The sequence below is a fragment of the Anopheles coluzzii genome, chromosome 3 (genome assembly GCF_943734685.1).
Source record: "Anopheles coluzzii chromosome 3, AcolN3, whole genome shotgun sequence".
In the NCBI taxonomy this organism is placed as follows: domain Eukaryota; kingdom Metazoa; phylum Arthropoda; class Insecta; order Diptera; family Culicidae; genus Anopheles; species Anopheles coluzzii.
Genome location: NC_064671.1, coordinates 11,661,957 through 11,682,081, shown reverse-complemented (window position 1 = coordinate 11,682,081; position 20,125 = coordinate 11,661,957). Strand labels below are relative to the sequence as shown.

The 20,125-nt window shown below is 43.5% G+C and overlaps 4 protein-coding genes across 7 annotated transcripts in view; 1 reads left to right on the top strand and 3 right to left on the bottom strand.

Annotated features, from left to right (window-relative positions):
* LOC120955361 (CD63 antigen-like) overlaps window positions 1–4,549 on the bottom strand; it is an 86,489-nt gene extending 81,940 nt beyond the window's left edge. The window contains exons 1-2 of one of the 2 annotated variants that reach the window (XM_049608453.1): window positions 4,284–4,549; window positions 3,809–4,003 (exon numbers count right to left, since the gene is read on the bottom strand). The gene's annotated coding sequence lies outside the window, so the exon portion shown is untranslated. The remainder of the gene's footprint in view (window positions 1–3,808; window positions 4,004–4,283) is intronic. The other variant, XM_049608454.1, reaches the window with a different exon arrangement.
* Window positions 4,550–6,313: 1,764 nt separating this feature from the next.
* LOC120955358 (5-methylcytosine rRNA methyltransferase NSUN4) lies at window positions 6,314–8,108 on the top strand. Its single transcript, XM_040376184.2, has 3 exons — window positions 6,314–6,424; window positions 6,501–7,798; window positions 7,867–8,108. Exons 1-3 carry the CDS (start codon window positions 6,359–6,361, stop codon window positions 8,009–8,011), a joined length of 1,509 nt encoding a protein of 502 aa, XP_040232118.2. The 5' UTR covers window positions 6,314–6,358; the 3' UTR covers window positions 8,012–8,108.
* LOC120955360 (general transcription factor IIH subunit 3) lies at window positions 8,041–9,386 on the bottom strand. Its single transcript, XM_040376185.2, has 6 exons — window positions 9,305–9,386; window positions 9,048–9,228; window positions 8,783–8,978; window positions 8,471–8,716; window positions 8,226–8,398; window positions 8,041–8,161 (listed from the first exon to the last, which is right to left on the bottom strand). Exons 1-6 carry the CDS (start codon window positions 9,309–9,311, stop codon window positions 8,098–8,100), a joined length of 867 nt encoding a protein of 288 aa, XP_040232119.2. The 5' UTR covers window positions 9,312–9,386; the 3' UTR covers window positions 8,041–8,097.
* Window positions 9,387–10,068: 682 nt separating this feature from the next.
* LOC120958305 (low density lipoprotein receptor adapter protein 1-like) lies at window positions 10,069–18,679 on the bottom strand. 3 transcript variants are annotated; one of them, XM_040381005.2, is made up of 5 exons: window positions 18,238–18,679; window positions 16,477–17,284; window positions 11,284–11,472; window positions 10,645–11,213; window positions 10,069–10,574 (listed from the first exon to the last, which is right to left on the bottom strand). In XM_040381005.2, exons 2-5 carry the CDS (start codon window positions 16,520–16,522, stop codon window positions 10,476–10,478), a joined length of 903 nt encoding a protein of 300 aa, XP_040236939.1. In that variant the 5' UTR covers window positions 16,523–17,284; window positions 18,238–18,679; the 3' UTR covers window positions 10,069–10,475. The 3 variants fall into 3 exon arrangements, with proteins under 3 accessions (XP_040236939.1, XP_040236941.1, XP_040236940.1); XM_040381007.2 differs by lacking the exon at window positions 18,238–18,679 and adding an exon at window positions 17,850–17,963; XM_040381006.2 differs by lacking the exon at window positions 18,238–18,679 and adding an exon at window positions 17,600–17,792.
* Window positions 18,680–20,125: the final 1,446 nt, after the last annotated feature.

Below are 20,125 nucleotides of genomic sequence, written 5' to 3'. Positions count from 1 at the left end.
CCTGTTAAGGTCATGGTACTACCCCCCCTTCACACCCATCTTACACTCCAAGGGGTCGATGTGGAATCATTTGAGCTCTGACAAGGGATCGAGAAGCCCCGGGGATACCGATGTACAGGAGGGATTACTTTAAAGCTCAGGTGAAATGCAAAGTTTACCGTCACGGTCGAATGATTTTAACCAACTTGATAAAATAGTGTTAAGCAGATCGGCTTGTAACAATAATGGCCAATGGGGGTTTTGTTTCAGTTGGTTTCGTTCCATCTAGTGATGGGTAAAATTGACAAAAATCCGGAGTCGAGTCTGATCCTACTCCAATAATTTCGGAACCGACTGCCCAGCATTATCCGGAGTCGTTCGGAATCGTCCGGAGTCGCCCGGAGTCGTCGGGAGTCGTCCGGAATCGTTAGTAGTTGGAGTCGCCTGGAGTCGTCTGGAGTCGTCCGGAATCAGTTGAAGTCGTCTGGAGTCGTCCAGAGTCGCCTGGAGTCACCTGGAGTCGTCCGGAGTCATCCGGAGTCGTTAGTAGTTCGAGTCGTCTGGAGTCGTCCGGAGTCGTCCGGAATTAGTTGAAGTCGTCCAGAATCGTCCAGAGTCGTCCAAAGTCGTCTGGAGTCGTCCAGAGTCGCCCGGAGTCGCCCGAAGTCATCCGGAATCAGTTGGTCGTCCAGAGTCGTCCGGAGTCGTCTGGAGTCGTCCAGAGTCGGCTGAAGTTGGCCTTTACAACAAAGGCCTGTATACGAAATGTACGCGCAAAGTGAAAGACAAAAAAACACAACGAAATGAAATGACCGATTACAAGCACATTGCACCGGAAGGCTGCTGTTGACTCCGGTCTCCGATTCCGGACGACTCCGAACTACTCTGGACGACTCCGAACGACTCCGAGGCGACTTCGGGCGACTCCGGACAACTCCAGGCAACTCCAGACTACTTCGACTCCAAACGACTCCGAACGACTATGGGCGACTCCGAGCGGAACTATTGGTTCGGATTTTGCCGGAATCGGAATCGGACTATAACTGGAGTCAGATCGGAGTCTTGGGAGTTCTCTAAATAGCACATCACTAGTTCCATCAACTCATCAGTGTTAAATAACAAAAAAAAGTTAGTTTCTTCAATTGTGTGTCCCAGTAATTCGTGTCACTTAATCAATAGTATCAATGAATCAATTAATGAACAATGGATATGGCGCTTTTTCAAACATTTATGCATGCATTTTCAGTTGCAAATAATGCCTTAAAAATTTATCAAAATTCATAAAAATAAAAATAAATCAAAAACAAGATTACAATCGTTTCAAATTCAAATATTACTAATCAAATATCAAGTGAATTTATTATGTTTTATACTAGGGGCAAATATAGATGACTTACACCCAAAAGATGGTGCATCAAAAGCAAAAATTGCAGCACACTTTCAAAAAATTGCTACTTGCAGTCAAAAGATAACGACAACGAATGTATTTAATGATAAGGTTAGTGATTCTCCTTTTTTCTATATGCAATTGTGTCTTAACATGAGTTTAGTGGAAAGGTTAAAGCCAACATTGCATGCCAAAATTACCTTAATGTTGTTCAAATACAGCTTTGCATGAAAATTAAGTTAAATTTAAAATGCTGTTTGAATTTATTAAATTTTACTGGGATTATAATTACTGAGATCTTCAAGTTCCAGACTTTTGGCATGTTTTTATTAAATTTATTCATATGCATATTCTTCATAAACATGTGTCTGACTCCTGGTAGATCCTGATGAAACAGTAAAACAACATTTTCTGTCGGTCAGTACACTACCAGTAACATTCTTGGTACCAGTTTTGCTTCAAACCGATGCCCCTTTGTTACTTCTACGATAATTTCTATAATTCGCGTCCACGTGTAATGAAGTCCACGTGACATCGGAATCCATTGTTAAAGTGGTTGTCAGCGTAAAAACAATAGTGTTCCATCATATTGTGATCTGAATTTCATTAAAACACGGTATTTAATTCTGTACAGAATTCAAAGCAAGAATATTATCTTGTTTGGAATTCCGGACAGCCAAGCTAATTTATGATTAATTGCATAAACATATTCTTTTACACAGTGATAGTAACAAGAAAACGCCATACTTAGAAGATGTATGTGATAAATGTCTTGATGGCCGTACGGGAGAGGAGTAAGAGAAAAAAAACAGCACCCTAACTCCGTTGTTTTTAAGACCGTCTATTTGTCGGTCTAGTAGTACACCGGCATTCCAAAATCAAGTGAGCAGGCCTTAAAACAAGTTAAAAACTATAAAATGTGTGTGTGTGTGTGCATTTAAAAATAATTACCGATATTTTGAGAGTGTCCGGAATTTGAATCGAAACGTCCGTCATATGAAACATGAAGTGAAAACTGTCCGGAATATGATTCAAAATATTGCAGTACTTTCATGATTTTTTACCATGTTACGAGTAAAGTTATTGGAAATCTTTTTATTTATTTGTTTTTTTTTCTCAAATTTAGAAGATTTGCTCCAATAAAGTGAGTTATACAAAGGCTTGACCGATTTAAATTGAATCAGTACGTGAAATATTAAATGACAAAAATGTCTCAAGTGTCCGTAAGTCGAAGTAATATGGTATATTTCACACTTTGATCAACTGTAAAAGTATAACAATCAAATTTTGCTATCATTTATTTTCAAACAAGAACATTCGATCAGAAAGACGCTTATGAATGATAGCTTCAGAAACTCCCCACTTCAAAACGGTTACCTGCTGCGTGTGCGTGTGTGTTCAAAAACGAGCGACAATTGTTCAAATATTTAAATTGGATCACGCATCAAAACAAACAACAGCATATCCACTTGAACGGAACGACGATACTTGAATAGCAACACAAACCCACACCCACCAGCACAGCACCAACGTGTGAATAGCACACAAATGAGGAAGGGTGTCTCCCGAAAATACTCCACCATAAATATCAACCCGATAGAGACCGCTATCAATTCCAGCACTGCCAACAGCCCCCCCAAAAATTGTCTGCTATTGGCACAAAACGACACAAATCAGAAACACACAACCTCCCCCACACACACGCACAAACCTTCCACTTGCCGTTAAGTATCGAAGTGAAACCGGAGGGTATTTTCCCTACTTTCCCAGAACGATTAACATCAGCAACTAGGCACGACGGTTCGTTGTCGAACGAAGGTAAACGTCCTTTTTTGACTCGGTATAGAGACCAAACGCGTATGGAATTTTCCACTTCCCAAAACACGGTCCGGGAATTGGCTGTAGCGAGAAGCACAGAGCGAGGGGAAGAGCAGACGGCGACCGCTGCCGAAGGGTGTGTGTGTTGTTTTGATGCGTTTCCATTGTTTTGATCCGGCCATTCTACTCGCACCGTCTTTCGCGAAAGAAAGAGAGAGAGTAAGGGTAAGCAGGATGCAGCTCAAGACGGAGTTTCTAACAAAGCAAGCCAGACAGACGCGGCGAAGTACGCGAGCGAGACACACGTTCCATTATTCACGGCAAGCGATGGCTTCCGTTTCCTATTCCCATAGCAACGGTATTTCACTGTAGTTGTGTTTTTTTTTTCAAGTTGTTTTGCTGTTGTTTGGTGACTACTACAGGAGCGTTGCCATCGTAATGGCGTCCCGCTTTCGGGCTGGTTTTTGTGATAATAGTTTGTCCGGGAGAACAAAAAAAGCATTGGGAATGCTTCAAGCAGATACAAAGCCATAAATACACTCGCATTGATGGTTTATAATATTTTCATTACATGAAACGTATGGCATTTTCCCACACACAAACCAAATACGAGCTGTAACTAACCTTTTGCGCGTAACAGCACACGACTCTGCCCGTTCACACAACGATGCACACGGCCCCCAAAAGATGGTGCAACTTTATTCCAATGCACGGGTTTTTTTACTATCAGCACTTTTTTCACTTCCTCTCTCTCTCTCTCTCTGCTTCTCAGCAAGCACTTTACACTTCACACAGACACACTTTAAGATGGTCGCTGACCTGAAATCGAAGACAGATTTTTACGGTTAAAATGGTACCGCTCCCCCTCACACCACCGTCACACACCCAAACACACACACACTCAAACACAAATGCTAAATCACAGCAGCCACAACCCTCAAAAAAACAATTTCTCAGATTTTTCCACCTCTGCCCCCTATCTTCCCGCGGGATAAAACAGTTAGCGTCGGAACAAATCACTTATCGGAGGAGAGAGGGAGGGAGGGGAAGACACGGAATATTGATTCGGCACGATATTCCGCTTCACACCAACACTCACGGGGGGTAAGGGCTCGTCGCGTGCGCCGTATGCAAAACCTGCTGCTGTGTATTACTATTGGCTCTGAGGGTCGCTCACACCTGCTGGCTGTTCGAACACACGGACGCTTCCCGAAAACACGATGGGGTTGCTATAGAAACGGCTTGCCGCGCGTAGGAAATGCAAAGGTACGGCTAGAAATGGATTCCGGAGCTGTGCGTGCAGCAGCGCTGGGCTTCCGCTCGCGAGGAAATGAACAGTACGAATGGTTTCGTATACGCGTGTCGTGTGGGCCCTTGAGCGAGCTGTTTGCTGCAGGCGGCGTGCAATTGAACTGAGAGAGAGAGAGTGAAAGAAAGTGAGAGAGAGCGCGCGCGTGTGCTCCTCGTACGATGAGGGGCGTATTGTCGAATTCGTTCGAGATCGTTCAATCGGTATCATGAACCGACATGTTCACTTTCGGCTTTAGGCGGGAATTCAAATCAAAGATTTTTTTTTTTTGATTAGGCTCTCGAGGTCTGCTAAACGAAGTCTTTTTAGATTCCCTTTAGGTTGAGAGTTTGATCCGTTTAGAACCCGTAAGTGGTCGTTTTGTGGATTGGTAGTACAGTGGGGTGCCGTTTATTCGGGTACCTTTTATCCGGCTATCCGTTTATCCGTGCTGTTGAGAAATGACAGTTCAATACCAAGGTGACATTGCGTTCTGAGGAGGGTATTTGAAAAAACGGTTATCAGAGAACATTGTCATTACAAAAAAAAAAACACTATAATTCATGGCAAATTTCAAATGTTATCATTTTAAAAACATCAAGTTAATAAAAATTTGCTAATTTATATCAAAACATAAGATAAATTACAAACAAAAGTCAACAATTTGTGCTTAAATATATTAATTGACTCACTATCCGTGTTATTCGCATATCCGGGCAGGGTCAAGTCTCGATGAGCCCGGATGAACGGCGCTCCACTGTACTTAGGTTAATAGCTCGTTGAAAAACACAATTTTGAAATCAAAACCACTTTATGTGCGTCTTCGTCTGCCAATCCGTTATTTATTTATTTATTTGTATTGACCTTGCCCACGCTTGCCCATCTTTTCCAAACATGTTGACGAGGAAAAGATGGATTAAGTGCGGCCTAAGGTTAATATACACAACATTATTTTAATACATCGATTACTTTAACTCATTCACTTACATCACTGCATGACTTCGGCAATATTATTAGTCTATAAAATGTGCACGGACCAGCGAAATGGAAGAATCTATTTGCTAGTAAACAAACACAAACAAACACATATTGCACATGGATGCTTCACAAAGAAACCAACAAAGAAACGTTTAATCGCTTTCTTTGCATAATTCAACACATTTTGAGGTGAAACATGTTGAGAAAATGAATTAATCGTCCATAAACAATGTACTTCTACAACATTGAAGTGGCTGCTTCTATGGCCGTGTAGTTTAACCCACCAAACTGATAGTTTTTTTTAACTTTATTTGATGCAAATGGATTTTTAGTACATTCAATTGGTGGCGTTTTTTGGTATCTTGGTTATTTGAGAATGATTAAGAAAAACTAGTTAAAGTACAAAAGGCACAAAAATAATAAATTATTAGAGTTTTTCAATGTTTAATATAATAATGTTAAAAACATTTAGTGAACAATCGTTTGTGTACGACCATTGACCACTATCTCTGTATCTCTTTCTCTCTTTCTGTCTCTCTCTCTTTCTCTCTCTCTCTCTCTCTCTCTCTCTCTCTGTTTCTCGGGTTCATCTGTTCATTTGTTTAATTCATTCGTTCTCCACTTTGCACGTCCTCTCTTCGAACGAGATAGCAACAGGGGTAAAGTAACCTCACAAACATTTTTTTTCAAACAGCATGAATATATATGTTCAAACAGAACTGGTTCACAATAAACTAGATAATAAAATAATAAAATTAAAATTAAATTGTAAAAATAAACGAAAGCATACTGATTGCGTTCATTCGTACAATCGATTTGCTGGCCACACTGCTGACAACCACATGGGAAGCCGTTTATTATTGTTTACAGCACCCGCAGCGGCTTTTACATAACTGTCAACATTCAGCATGCTGCGACCGACTCACCGGCTACCCTTAATTTTACAACGCTTTCGGCATGCAAAAACGCATTGGGTAAGTGGGGGAAAGGTGGACAACAACGCAACAGTACAATTACTAAAACCACCCCTCGATTAAATCGCATTTCCAGTCCGAGCTGCGGAAGAAACAGTTCCCCAAGGACCGGGCGCTGGAAAACTTTGACGATTTCTACGGCTCCGTGTTTGGGGCACGATGGAAAAGCGTCCGGATAGCGCTGCAGTGCGAACACAAGTACATCGCACTGGTGAACCAGTTCGGCGACACGGAGGACACTATCCGGCTGCTCCAATCGGATGGGGCAATAAGCTTACGGGACATTTACTTGGCTCGCCAGAGCGCACTGGCGAACGGCGAAGATCAGCAGCAACAGTTGCCCGCCGGTGGTAAAGTGTTCAAGATGGGTGACCGCGTTGCCGCCTTCCAGGCGAATCAGGAGCGTGCGGAAACGGACAGTTTGTACCGGGCTAATCCGAGTGCGGCGCCCAGCAGCTTGAGCACATCGAACAGTGGGAGCGATTCTTCCGCGGAAGCAAAGGTGGTCGATTACAAGCAATCGCTCGACAAAAGCTTGAAGGATGATTCGGAGATCGACTACCAGCGCATGGTCGATCCGGCTGTTGGTACGGCAGCGGCACTGCACGAGTTTGTGCCCGCCTCGAAGCTGAAAGGCATGGAGGACTACGTGTTCGAGTCGGAGCATTACAAATACTACAGCAACAGTACCGATTTTCCGCTCAAAATCGAAATGGACGAATCGTTCACCATCCCGGAACAGCTGCACCTGTACACGTACGAACGGGCGAACGTGTCCACCTTTCGCAGTCCCCGCAAGTGTAGCACGGGGGTGTTGTCGCACTTCCTGTTCGATGGAGCTTCCTGTTTGCCCCCGCTAGCGCTCAACGTGCAGCCGGGCGATCGGGTGCTGGATGCCTGTGCGGCACCGGGTGGCAAATCGTTGCTCCTGCTGCAAACCCTGCACCCCGGCACGATGGTAATGAACGATCTGCAGGAGAGCCGCTGCAACCGAATCCGCCAGCTGATGCGCCAGTATTTGTACGATTTCGACGAGAAGTGGAAGCAGAAGCGCTGCTTCATCACGCAGTCCGATGCGCGCAACCTGCAGGAGCACTCGATGTACGATCGGGTGCTGGTGGACGTACCGTGCACGAACGATCGCCACTCGGTGATGGAGAACGATAACAACATTTTCAAACCGTCGCGCGTGAAGGAGCGGCTACGGTTGCCCGAACTGCAGGCGAGCATATTGGGCAATTGCTTGAAGCTGTTGCGACCAGGGGGAACGCTCGTGTACTCCACGTGCAGCCTAAGCCCGGTACAGAACGATGGTGTGGTGCATATGGCGCTGAGCAACGTGTTCAGTGAGATCGGAATGACCGTTACGATCAAGTAAGACACGGTCGGAACTGTGCAGAGAGAAAAGGACTCAAATAATAACCTCATTTTCTTGCTTTCAGAGACCTCAGCCTAATGATGCAACCGCTGACGGATATCTTTAAATTTGCAAACCCGACCACGCTCAAGTACGGGCAGCTTGTGCTTCCCTTCCTGCCCGCCAACTTCGGACCAATGTACATCTGCAAAATGGTTCGGAATGAGTAGTAGTAGCGAGAGAGAATAGATGTGATGGGTATAGGTATAGGTGAGGCTGCATTTATTATTGTTAGCCTTCGAGAGTAAATGAAGATTCACGCTTTAAGCTTCTTTTTCTTCGGTTTGGCTGCGATCGGTGCCGGTGCTTTGAAGACGGTACTGAAAGTGAAAGAAAATGATGTTAGCACTCGATAGTTTGACGAATATGGAAGTCGTCACTTACTGGCAGGTGGTACAGATGGGACTGAATTTGCAGAAGATGGACAAACAAACGGAGCAAACGTAACCGATGTCGATCAGCTCGCGGTGGCAGAAACATGCAGCACGGTAGTCCACCTTCACCGGAGGCGGAAGGACGAGCTTGCAGCGCATCTGCGGATCGGGCAGGAATACCCACTGGAAAAGGAAGGCACGTAAGTTCGTTATTGATTACACTTTCCCACCCCTTGTCGGTACCGCTATACCAACCAAAAGATACTGTAGAAAACCCTCCAGCTGCTCCAGCCGAAGGTACTGCCCGCCGGTAATATCGCACCCTTGCTGCAGCAAACTAAGCGCCTTATCGAGGGCACACACATCTACAACCACGCCCTGCTTTTGTGCGGTGAAGAACACGTTCATGTACGTCATGTACTGTGAGGCACACTCATTACTCCCGGTGACGACCAGCACACGCGAGTTAATCTTCGAACCGGGTGCTTTGTTGCGATTTATCTGAACACAAAAAAAATGTGAGTGAGAAAAAGCAGAATTGCACCGCAATAGGGCAGCATTAGTTACCCGTGCAATGTAGCAGAGTGCCATCGACATGCTGCCGGCCAGCAGGGACTCGGTAGGTGTCGTTAAAGGTGGCGCAGTGTTGATCATGTGCGCTAGCTTCTGCTTGATCGTTTTCTCCACCAGTGTAAACACTTCGTACTGCCCGTCGACCTGCCGGATGTCGAGCGGTTTGCCGGGTGTCGGGTACAGGAACTGGCTGCAAATTTGGGTAGAATGAAAGGATGAGTTATTAGCATAGCAGTAGGACTAATCATGCCATTCTTACGTCGCATGATGATGGCAGGCCAACACTGCCAGCTTGTTCTGTGCCTTCTGCATCAGGTGTGCGTTCGCGAACGCCACGATCGAGTCCAGACATTGCGTGAGGTTGTGCGGCTTCTCGCGGATAATGCGCTGGGAGGGATTGGTATCGAGCACGATTACCAGCAAGCTGGCGTCTTTGTTTTCTGTGAAAGCACAGTGAAATTGTTGGTTAGAAGGTAAATTACACTTAAAAATGGAACAATTGCTACGAGCACGTACCGTCCATTGCGGCTTCCCAGTCGGTTTGTTTTGTTTATCTTCGCTCGCCAGTTTGACAGCTGGGTTGGAATAGTGGGTGCTCCCTGGTCATTTTATGTAAACTTTTTTTAATTTTATATTTTAACACCATTACAAATTCATTAATTAAATATTGTTTCATAAGCACACGAAATTGTGAAATGATTCTACGGAAAATGTACGGATTTTCTCATTATTTTACGTTTTTTCATTTCTCAGCGCTACCACCGTGTTCTTGGAATTGGCTGCGTACTTTTGTGTTACTTCTGCAGCCAGTGTAGAAAAACGTGGTTCATTTGAATTTCAATTTCTTTAACGGTATTTTTACTTTTCGTGCTACATAAATTGTAATACGTATCAATTATGTGAACTACTTACCACTAGTGATGGATAAATACCCTTTTTCCCGGAGTCAGACTCACCAATAATTGTCTGGATGATAATGGACAGTCTTTTTGAGAATTAGCAATTGCAACGTCAACCTGAACTATTCGCCCGGACGCTACCGGACACGTTCAGACTCATCCAGACCCATCCGGGCTCATCCGGACTCATCAGGACTGATCCGAACTGATCCGTACTGATCCGGACTCATGTGGACTGATCCGGACTGATCCGGACTGTTCCGGAGTCGAATCCGGCTATGATCCAGAGTCAGATTCATATTTCTCGCACCGGAGTTCATCCATGACTCCACTCCAGATTACCCATCAATACTTACCACATCATTACTACGAAAGGAACCATTTTCATTTTGTTTGAACTGTCGTTTTTTATTTAAAATATCACAAACTAATGCAAATATGGGACAATCGGGACACAGAGGGCGCTTTCTTTAAAAAAAGGAGAATTGTAAACAAAACATTACCATAAGTATGACTTGAATATGACCCAAATAATGACTAAACCCCAATGTATGCGATAGCTTAGTAGCACTCTTAATCTAAATCGAACTTGTTGTGTTGTTTGACGGCTGAAGAAGGCAAAATTCGAAAATAATATTAAAAAAAAAAAACTCTCAAAGCATTTGTAAACTGATCGCTCCAAACTCCCATCCAAAACGCAAACGCAACATGAAGCTTAGCATGATGATTCTAATTCTATTCTGTTGCTGTTGTTGTTGTGATTGTAGTCCGGAGGCGAGACTGGTTGCTCAGTTTGAGCAGATGGCCATCCCGCTCCAGCCGGAGTTGGAAGATAGTGTTGGCACCGCGAGAAACTCTTGTGGCTTTTGATCATCTTCAAATGATACCTGCAAGTAGAATGAACAGGCCCATTAAGTTAGTTGATAACGAAACAGGTAAACACTAACGCCAACGCACCCAAGTGTTCTGCAGAAGCTCCCGATGATGGTGCGCGTCGGAGCAGATCTCCGTCAGCTCGGAGTTAAAATCGATCAGCAAGCTGCGACATTCGCTCTCATCCCGCTGCTGCCCGGCACTGCCGTTCGAATCGCTCGTTGCAGCTTTACGCACCAGTTCCTGGCTACCGCGCAGCTCCCGCTCCATGCGCTCCTCCAGCTCCTTGCGCTTGCGTTCCGCGTGGAACTGCTTGCTCTGCCAGATCTGGAACGCACGCTCGAAGCTGCGCGCCACCGTCAGCGTGACGGTTTGCGCCATCTTGCGCTTCTGGCACAGGAAGGCATGGCACACGAGCGGTCCCTCGAGGTTGATCTCCTCCGCCGTGCGCCGGAAGCACATCTCCTTCACCTCCGCCTCCGAGCCGAGCGTGCAGCCGACGAACGCAAACACGTGATCGTGGTTGGCGTCGGCCGAGCAGTACGAGATCTGGTAGATCGACACCTGGAGCAGCGTTTCGCCGGTACCGGTGTCGATCATCTCGATACCCTTCGGTGAGATCGACAGTGAGACGCGCTGCAGCTTCTTGTTACCTGTCGGAAAGAATGCATTGGAATTGAATTAGCTTAACGGAGCTTGTGGAATTCCCAAGTTGACACTAACCCTTGGCTGCGGTTATGATGCTCTTGACCGCTTCCGCCGTAGCATTCTCGGACCGCGGAGTAGGGACGGGTGTGTTGCCGAGGTACTTCACGCTGTAGCTGATGGCTTCGTTCGAACCGTCCTCCAGTTCGTCGTGATTTTCGGAAAAATCTCGAATACTGTTCGCTAACGCAAGCTCCTCGCACAACTCTGCAAGAAAAAAAGGGAAAGACAGGTTCATGCAATTAGTCATTTTGTGCGCTCACAAGCAAAATCGATGTAATTATGTTCGCTTTAAATTGTTTGCAAAAATTCAAGTAACCACATTCCGTGTTGCCACATCGGACGAACGATAATGGTTGGAATATTAAACAACCTGTCGCTTGGCTATCGCTCCCGTTCGCTATCGAGCACCGAGCCCCCCGCCACCAAATGTAAATCAGGTCCGTCAGATTGGCGCTTTCAGTGCAAAATTGGCGCCCGCACCGAGCATCAGACTACATAGAAAACCTGACACCCGCCGTTAATGATGATAACCACACACACCGTTTTGCAATCGCGCCAGTCCGCGGCCGGTGCCGGACATTGAAGATTGATAGAGTGCTGCTCCTGCCAGAGCCCGTGTTGGTCGTGTTGCATAAGCAATATCAGCTGCAGCAACTTCAGAGCAGAACATGCACATTTATGCTGTTGGTGCTGAAGCTGGTATGATAAGTAACTGAGAGACCTAAAGACAGCGCCATAGTGGACACGCCACCAATGACTTTGTTGAAGAATGGAATGGGGGATATCTCCCATTTCATGGAAAACTTGATCGATTATAGATAGAGTGTGGATCGACTTTTCTTTTTAGGGCAGGTCGTTGTCGATCACTTGTCTGCAACTGTATCAACAATTTAAAAGCTGTTAATATGCAAATTATGATTATAATCAACGATAGCAGTTGAGTTAAACTGCGCAAGGTGAAAGTCTTCAGGATGTTGGAAGTAGGGCTTGGTGTATTTATGGATAAGATTTCAAACGCACATCCTGTAAAATGTGTTACTTCAATCACGTCTTATCACGACCTCGCGTTTCATGTTGAGTCTCTCTTTCATGTTACGAATGACGAAGATTTCATTTTTAAGATTCGTAGATTCGTAGAACCTTACGACAAGATACTTTAATTTCTTTGACTTCATCTATGAATATTCTTGGGATTGAAACCTCTGGAGCATTATTGGAGCAGGATTTTTACAGTGGCTCTCATAATTTTGGGACACTTTTGTAACTGTTTCTTACGACAGGAAGGGAACTTTATGTCACGAGAATTGGACTCTGCAGCACCATTTTTTGGACAAGCACATCAGAAATTCCTATTGCATTCCAAATGAGCATGCCGCCATGTACGGTGCCGTAGGGTCCAATTAACGTCACACAAAGTTCACTTCCCAGCAGAAAGAGTCAAGAAAGGGTCCTAAGAACCTGTGAGAAAAACTCATGGATGATTATGAATTACCTCACAATTTATCATTCTGCCTTTTTAGGATGTCTAAATTATGAATTTATGTTTGAAATAAAAAAATACAATCTATTCCAGAGTTACGCGATTGATGCGTTCCGAGGAACTCATCGTATCTCACTCGGGCAAATCACTGCAAAAGCGATCCACTTGTTCGAGTGAAGCTCGGGCAAATCACTGAATGGGTTTAGCAAGAAAATATTAGGAATTTATATTGTATTTGATAATTGTTGGCACAAAATTGTACCAATCTCACACATTTAGACAACCGCGTATTACCAATTCCTCATTATTCGAGATTCCTCGGAACTCGGGAACAGATTGTAATATCAATAAACAAAGATGTGTTTAATGTGTTCTTTCAATTGTCCCGAGCCATCCTACAAGATTTAAAGATCTTAATGTTAAAAGTATTTGAACAAATTTTGAAACTCTGAATTTAATTACGGAAAAACGGACTGATACTATCTAATTTCAAATCTTGAATCTTGAATGTTATAAAGCAACAATTACTCTTATGTTACGAATTGTTCTTTAATACTCATAAAACTTTGGAAAATAATGAACCCTGCCTTAAACCACATATGTTTTTAAGTATACAAATTAATTTGTAACCGTAATTGTCTAATGAAGATTCGTGAATTGTGAAAATTTCGCGAATCAATCCTATTATTTGATTGTTTATATCCTACAGTATACATATCTTAAATTCTCATGCTTGAATCACCTAAATCATGAATCATGAATCACGAATCAAGTCGCTTATGACACGGCGTCTAACTTCAAAGGCGCCACCTTTTTTAACCTTTAATTGTTTTAAATTCATCTTGTAACACATGCCGGTGAATGATCGTTCTAGAATAAAACGAGATTAATGAACTGCATTTCCGCTGACCCCAAAATTCGAACGATACGAGGATGCAGATACTGCCGGCTGCTGCTCCGATAAGCAATTCTTGCCCAGTCAGCCAGCCAGCCACCCAAACCCATCTGCCCATGGTAACACCAGCAGTCATGCACCCCAGCACAGCATTGTGCATCCAGTTCTAGTGCGTTTGCCGATAGGTTAAGTTCAGCTGTGCAAATCTGTAGGAACTGGAGTAGGAACCGGGCCCCGCCAGTGGAACCGCAAAACCGTGCAAAAGGTGAACAAGCTTCAGTTAACCTTAACCATCAACAGCACAACCAGACCGGGCTGTGTATTATCAAATTCGGGGCCAGCGACTCTCCGATTGTACTGGCTGTGGTTGTGTTTGCGCTATTGTGTGTTTACCATGCATGATCCATGATTCATGCCCAACAGGCAAGGCAACGTTTTCCTCCGATCAACGCTTGGGCAGCTTTCCCCTCGTTGGCGGTGCCGATTGCTTCCAGCCGTTAGCCGTTCAATTGATGATTGCGTTTGAATTGAAGACGAACAAATGCTTTTGTTTTGGGACGGCATGCCGCTTGGGCAGCACCAAAGAAAAGCCGGATAACTGTGCGTATCAGTGTGTTTGGGGGGAAGATGTCCGCTAATGAACCCATCCGTCGAGGCAATCATCTCCTACTCGAACGCATAATCATTTGACCAACCCAAAAAAAAGGAGGCAGTTTGAAGCGCGGCTCGCGCGGTTACGTTATGTTTACCCCCATCCGTAAAGGGGAGGACTTGGGATTGATTTTTCCGCCCCAGGCCGGCGCCTGTATGCTGCTGCAGCCGATGATTTGATTCATTCACCACCCCAACACACATCGGGACAAATGTATGCAGCTGAGATCCATCCACAAAATCGACAAGCGAATTGAAGTGTTTCGCTCCCAGAACACGACGGTACACGACGGTACACGACGTGACGCGAAAAGCACAAACATTCAATTCATTAAAGGGTAGCGCAACACTAATGTGCCATTAATGTGCCGCAAACCAACCCCGGAATTGCCATTCGCGGTTTGGATGGGAGGAATTTTATGCGTTATGCGTCGATCGTGTGTAATCATCGGCTTCTTCACGGTAGCGCATTAAAGCCTTGCACTAAAATCTTTTCAAACTTCTTTTCACGGTTCACTTCACAGGTTACCCGATTTAGGTGCGCAAGTTTTAGTACGACTGCGCTAAGGGAATGTGCGCCTAGTGTGTTTGATTGCTTTAATGAAAAGCCTTTTAGGAGGTTTGCAAACTGAAGCGAGTGTGCCAATTTCTTGTAAGAATATTGTTAAACGCTGTCGATCGTTAAACAAGGTGAAATAGCCTTGGTAGCTTGTAAAATGATGTTTTTTTGTCAATACCGTGTTTAATATAGGCCTATAGATAACTTGTCTGAGAATGGCTGGACTAATTAGACTAGCTTCGTTTAAATCTTTTAAGCGATGTCCAAAATTAAAATATGCATTTTAAAATTGTTTAATTATGTTTGTTTCAATGATCTGTACTGATTTTTTTCCAATTTGGTTTACCTAAGAGCGATTTCCACAACATGCATATTCTTTTATGGATTGATCAAATCCAATTGGATGTGTTTGAAATATTGGAAATTCACGAGTCTTGGTTGCTGGGAATTATCTGATATGATGAACTAGTTAATTTGGCCAGGTTACAGGGCTACACAAAAAAAAAAATCAAATATTCCCTTTACTGTATAGAGTGCACCGAAAACAATGAACCGATACCGAGCCCAACCCGAGCCAGGAACCAATACTGATCATACGGGTCCTGGAACTTATCATGAAATCTGCCCAGGAACCTATCAGGACCACATACGGGATTTGGAACCTATCATGATCCCATATTGGACGTGGAACTGACATGACTACTCATGATTCCATACAAGTCCTGGAACTGAAAGTAAACCCCTAAAAAACCTGGAACTGTTGCTGAACCCATACCGATCCTGGAATCGCTCATGAACCCATACTGATCCAGAATTAGCTCCCGATTTCATTTATTTTCAAAAACCGATATAAAAAATATATATAAAAAATCAGATAACCTGTATCTGTTATCTCTTTTCTTTACATGACATGAACTATACGCTTTGTTTTTACGTAAATAATACTGCCTTAGTGTCTTTGAGTAATCCAATACAAACTCCTGTCTAGAATTAGCATACCTTAATACCTCCGTCTCTGATACCTCTGAAAAAGTTGTTTCATAATAAAATTGTTCTATCCCTTCTAGACTGAGATGAACCAATTGCACAGATACCAACATACTGGTGGACATAATTCCTTTACCAACACATTAGGATTTCAATGTCATTCAAAGTGGACAATTTTCCTTATTTTAGTCGGATTTATCGTTTCCTGATTCATCTAACAGGAATATTTGTTTAATTCAAATAGGAAAACTAACTTATTGTACCAACCTAAGAACGTTTCGTTAGGGATACAAAGCATCTGTTCATACTATTGTTATGTATAATGTCTAAATGATATTACAGTTGCAAAAAGGGTAATAAATCAAATACATTTCATTGTTAATTCTTTGAATTCTTTTAAAACTCTGAACTCACGCTACTAATATAACACAATTTTTCGTAAGTTTTATATAGAAAAACACATTGACATCAAATGTTGCCTTCATCGCAGTTTCGTAAAACAAAACTTTTTGAAAAACTTCAATTACTCCTCCATTATGCCAATTCATTTCGCACAAATCCATTTAACTCGATCATCGTACAATTATTTCTTGCCACTTTGCCCGAACCCACTCGCACTCAGCTCCCCATACTCACTCTTGTGCTTGGAGCTATTTTTCCAGATGCTCTTGAAGAAGGCCATCCTGTGCTCTTGTGCTGAAGGACGCCGGTAGAAGTAAAAAAACACTAAGATGAAAATCACACCGAAATGCGCGTCCTCTCCCCCGCTCACTCCCGCTCGACGGGTGTTTCTTTTCCGTTTTCCGTCCGAAAACGGTTTCGATTTATTGATGACGGCACGGCACACGTGCGCGTCGACGCGACTCGAAGGTCCTTCGCCGATCGCGACTCCAACACGCACCACACAACACACGACACACCTGCTGCTTCACTGCACTTTGGTTCACTTTGGGGCGCACGCAATGACACTTCCCGCGCACTGTATTCACTCCCTTTCTTTGAGGGGGGGTGGGAAATTCACCCCACGGATCAAACGAATCACTGGCGGGGTGTGCCCAGCATTCGATCGAACACCAATGAACAAGAGCAGCAGGCGCTGCCGATCAATAATGCCTGCTGCAAGGGGGGAGTGCTGGCAAATGGATCACTTACAAACACACGCACACACATACACGCACACACACGCACAATACAGATCGCTGGTCTCTCTGCTGGGTCGGAAAGTTTCACTTTTAATTTATGGACTTATAAATCAATTGGAAACGGGCCGCCTGCCGAGCCACCCCGTTTTATACGCCGTTTTGCGGATTTCTCGTAGTGTAGGTACGTTTGGGTGCACGATGGGAAGATTTGCTTATGTTTCGCAGCAAATGTGTGAACAAACTGCTAGCTGGGATTGCAAACAGCTGTCGTTTCAGTATTGCTTGTCATTTGCACTTTAATTCTGCAAAGAAAATAGAAGAAAAACATACTAGGATTAAATTTGGTTTTAGTAGTCAGTATGTTTCCTTCGACTTTGCTCTCGAAAGTACGATAAAAGGGATAAAAATAGCGCTAACGACACCAATCAACTGAAGGAAAAAGAGAGAGAGAGAGAGAGAGAGAGAGAGAGAGAGAGAGAGAGAGAGAGAGAGAGAGAGAGAGAGAGAAGCAGCGGCACGTGATGGAGGCAATGTCCAATCGAAGTAAGCTGCGCCAAGCAGGATCGAAGCCGCCCTTCACCGATGCACGGAAGCAATTACACTAGCCGCACAAAAACCTTCACACATTCACACGGTTCACGGGGTTCCCTTCTAGTGACCACGAACCACACACGAGCAAGAAAAAAGCACAGGCCTTTAGCCACACATGCCCACCAGAATAACAAGTGGCCAAGAATAACTGTTTGGTGGTTGAACTTTGATTCTTCTCCTCGGAGGGTGATACAAATGAGCTCATCAGCTCAAATTAAAGGACGACACGTCACGGAAGGACAGAAACGTCACCAAAATAACCGCCAAACCACGTACCGAACGCGCTGGAATCTGAAGGAACACGCACACCGAACAACACACTAAAACTGCACTCCAACACAACACGGCACAGCACCCGCCGATTGCTGGGCCTGCCCGCCTGATGTTGCCCGTAGTAACACACCCCCTCTCTACACCCGTTTACAAGGAAACCAATCCACCATTTCCACCACCCAAAAAGCAGAAGAAAAAAAACAACATCAAATCATCCAAGCGTGTTACGTATCGCGGCACTCGCGCAGTGGAAAACGAAAGGAGAGCGCACGTGCATCGAACCCCAAGCAACGGGTGGAAGGGAGCGGTGAAAAAAAGCTCAACCCGCGCGAAGAAAAACCCTCCCCCTCAACGCTTTGGCGCTTTTCTCTCACACCCGCTTTGCTCTTACCGTGAAATAAGTAGTCTTCTCCTTCCTTTGCCTTTTTTCTTCGCGCTTTCGTTTCGCGCGCGCGCGCTGCTCTGTTTCGCACGACGCGAGCTGGCGTGGCTGTGTGGCCCTTCCTCGGTGACGGACGATCGTACAGTGAAGCGGTTGGATGCTGTGATTTCCTCGCGAACCCGGTCCCGTGCGATCGGTCGGGGTTGGACTTTTCCGCGCCAAACACTAACACACGTGCGACATGTAACGACACAGCGTTGCGCTTAAGCGAGTGTGCGCGCGCGGATTTGTTCTTGCGCGCTGTTTTGTCTATTCGAATGCGCGCGCGTGTGTATCAGTGTGTGTGCCCTTTCGCCAACAGGGTGTGTGTGTGGGGGGTTTTTTTTCTTATCACTTTACTCGTTTCCCTTAGCGGGTGTTTTGAGTTTACTTTTTCTTTTTCGATTCTATCCGCATAGACTCATGCTTTGATTGTTTGTAGGGAATTTTAAGGAGTTTTCTTTCGCTCTATTAGATTGATTTTGAACAGATTGCTAATGTTTGGAATATGGGAAAAATACAAAATAAGAAAATAAAGAAAAAAAACAGAATTAATAAAAAATACAAATGCATTTTTCCTCTTTTTGTACATCACAATGTCGTGCAACTATGGAAAAGCATTAGTAGTAGTAGTAGTAGTAGTAGTAGTAGTAGCAGTAGTAGTAGTAGCTGTTGTTGTACAAGTTGAAGAAAAAACGAGTAAAGAAATGAAAGAAGAAGGAGAAGATGAAAATGAAAAGAATAATAATAAGAAGAATAATAAGAATATGAATAACAGTAATTAGGAGAATAAGGAAAGAAGTAGAAGAAGAAGAAGAAGAAGAAGAAGAAGAAGAAGAAGAAGAAGAAGAAAAAGAAGAAGAAGAAGAAGAAAAGAAAAGAAGAAGAAGAATAAGAAGAAGAAGAAGAAGAAGAAGAAGAAGAAGAAAAAGAAGAAGAAGAACGAGAAGAAGAAGAAGAAGAAGAAGAAGAGGAGGAGGAAGAAGGAGAAGAAGAAGAAGAAGAAGAAGAAGAAAAAAAAGGAAGAAGAAGAAGAAGATGAAAAAGAAAAAGAAAACGAATCAACCAAAGATGAAAAAAGAAGTAGAAAAAATAGAGAAAATGAAACAAATAAAAAGGAGATGAGTAAGAGAACAATAACAAATATAACGGCAGGAGGAGGAACTATAAGAAGACTATTAGAATAAGGGACTAGAGAGAAAAGAAGTAAAGTGAAGGAAACAAGACAAAAGAGAAAGGAAGAGAAAAATAAGAAGAAAATAGTAATAATTTATGTCTCATTTCTAACAGATATTGTATGAAAAATGAGTTCTAAGAGATCAAAGTTTTACATTTAACAGATGTGGTAAATGATTATCTATTATTAGAGTAACTAAATGTCATCATGTTCTGCAGATTATTTGGGTTTTATCAAACAATTCCTAAGTATTTTTGAAACGCTAAACGCTATTGAAACAGTGCATATAATCATACAAATCATACAATGAACTGTTGAATTAAAAACTAGATTATACCTCATTATACCTATTGTTTAAAATTGAGAAAGAAACTCGGCATGATGCATTTACCTCGCTAATAATCTTTGCATGAGTTGCGACTCTTCATTCCGCTTCCGTGAAGTTAAAAGGTTGTCGATCAACCTGCATCAATCAGTCAATCGATCAGTCCATCCTGTATGTTACAATGAACCCCGGAAGCGTTTTATGAAAAGAGGCAACAGCACCAGAGGTTTATAGTTCGAATGAAACAGTCACAATTATTATAAATATGTTTTATCATCAAAATGTATCAACAGATCAACCGATTGCTTAAAAAAATATTACACACTTTATGTTGATGTTTCGAAATTAACTTTGGA

Coding starts and splice junctions, on each gene's coding strand:
- LOC120955360 (XM_040376185.2), bottom strand. Junction 8,979..9,047: donor GCCTGCCATCATCATGCGAC/GTAAGAATGGCA, acceptor CCAAATTTGCAG/CCAGTTCCTGTACCCGACAC. Junction 8,162..8,225: donor CCCATCTGTACCACCTGCCA/GTAAGTGACGAC, acceptor TTTCACTTTCAG/TACCGTCTTCAAAGCACCGG.
- LOC120955358 (XM_040376184.2), top strand. CDS start 6,359: ATGCTGCGACCGACTCACCGGCTACCCTTAATTTTACAACGCTTTCGG. Junction 6,425..6,500: donor GGCATGCAAAAACGCATTGG/GTAAGTGGGGGA, acceptor TCGCATTTCCAG/TCCGAGCTGCGGAAGAAACA. Junction 7,799..7,866: donor GGAATGACCGTTACGATCAA/GTAAGACACGGT, acceptor TCTTGCTTTCAG/AGACCTCAGCCTAATGATGC.
- LOC120958305 (XM_040381005.2), bottom strand. CDS start 16,522: ATGGCCTTCTTCAAGAGCATCTGGAAAAATAGCTCCAAGCACAAGA. Junction 11,473..16,476: donor AAATAGCTCCAAGCACAAGA/GTGAGTATGGGG, acceptor TTTTTCTTGCAG/AGTTGTGCGAGGAGCTTGCG. Junction 11,214..11,283: donor CATCATAACCGCAGCCAAGG/GTTAGTGTCAAC, acceptor TCTTTCCGACAG/GTAACAAGAAGCTGCAGCGC.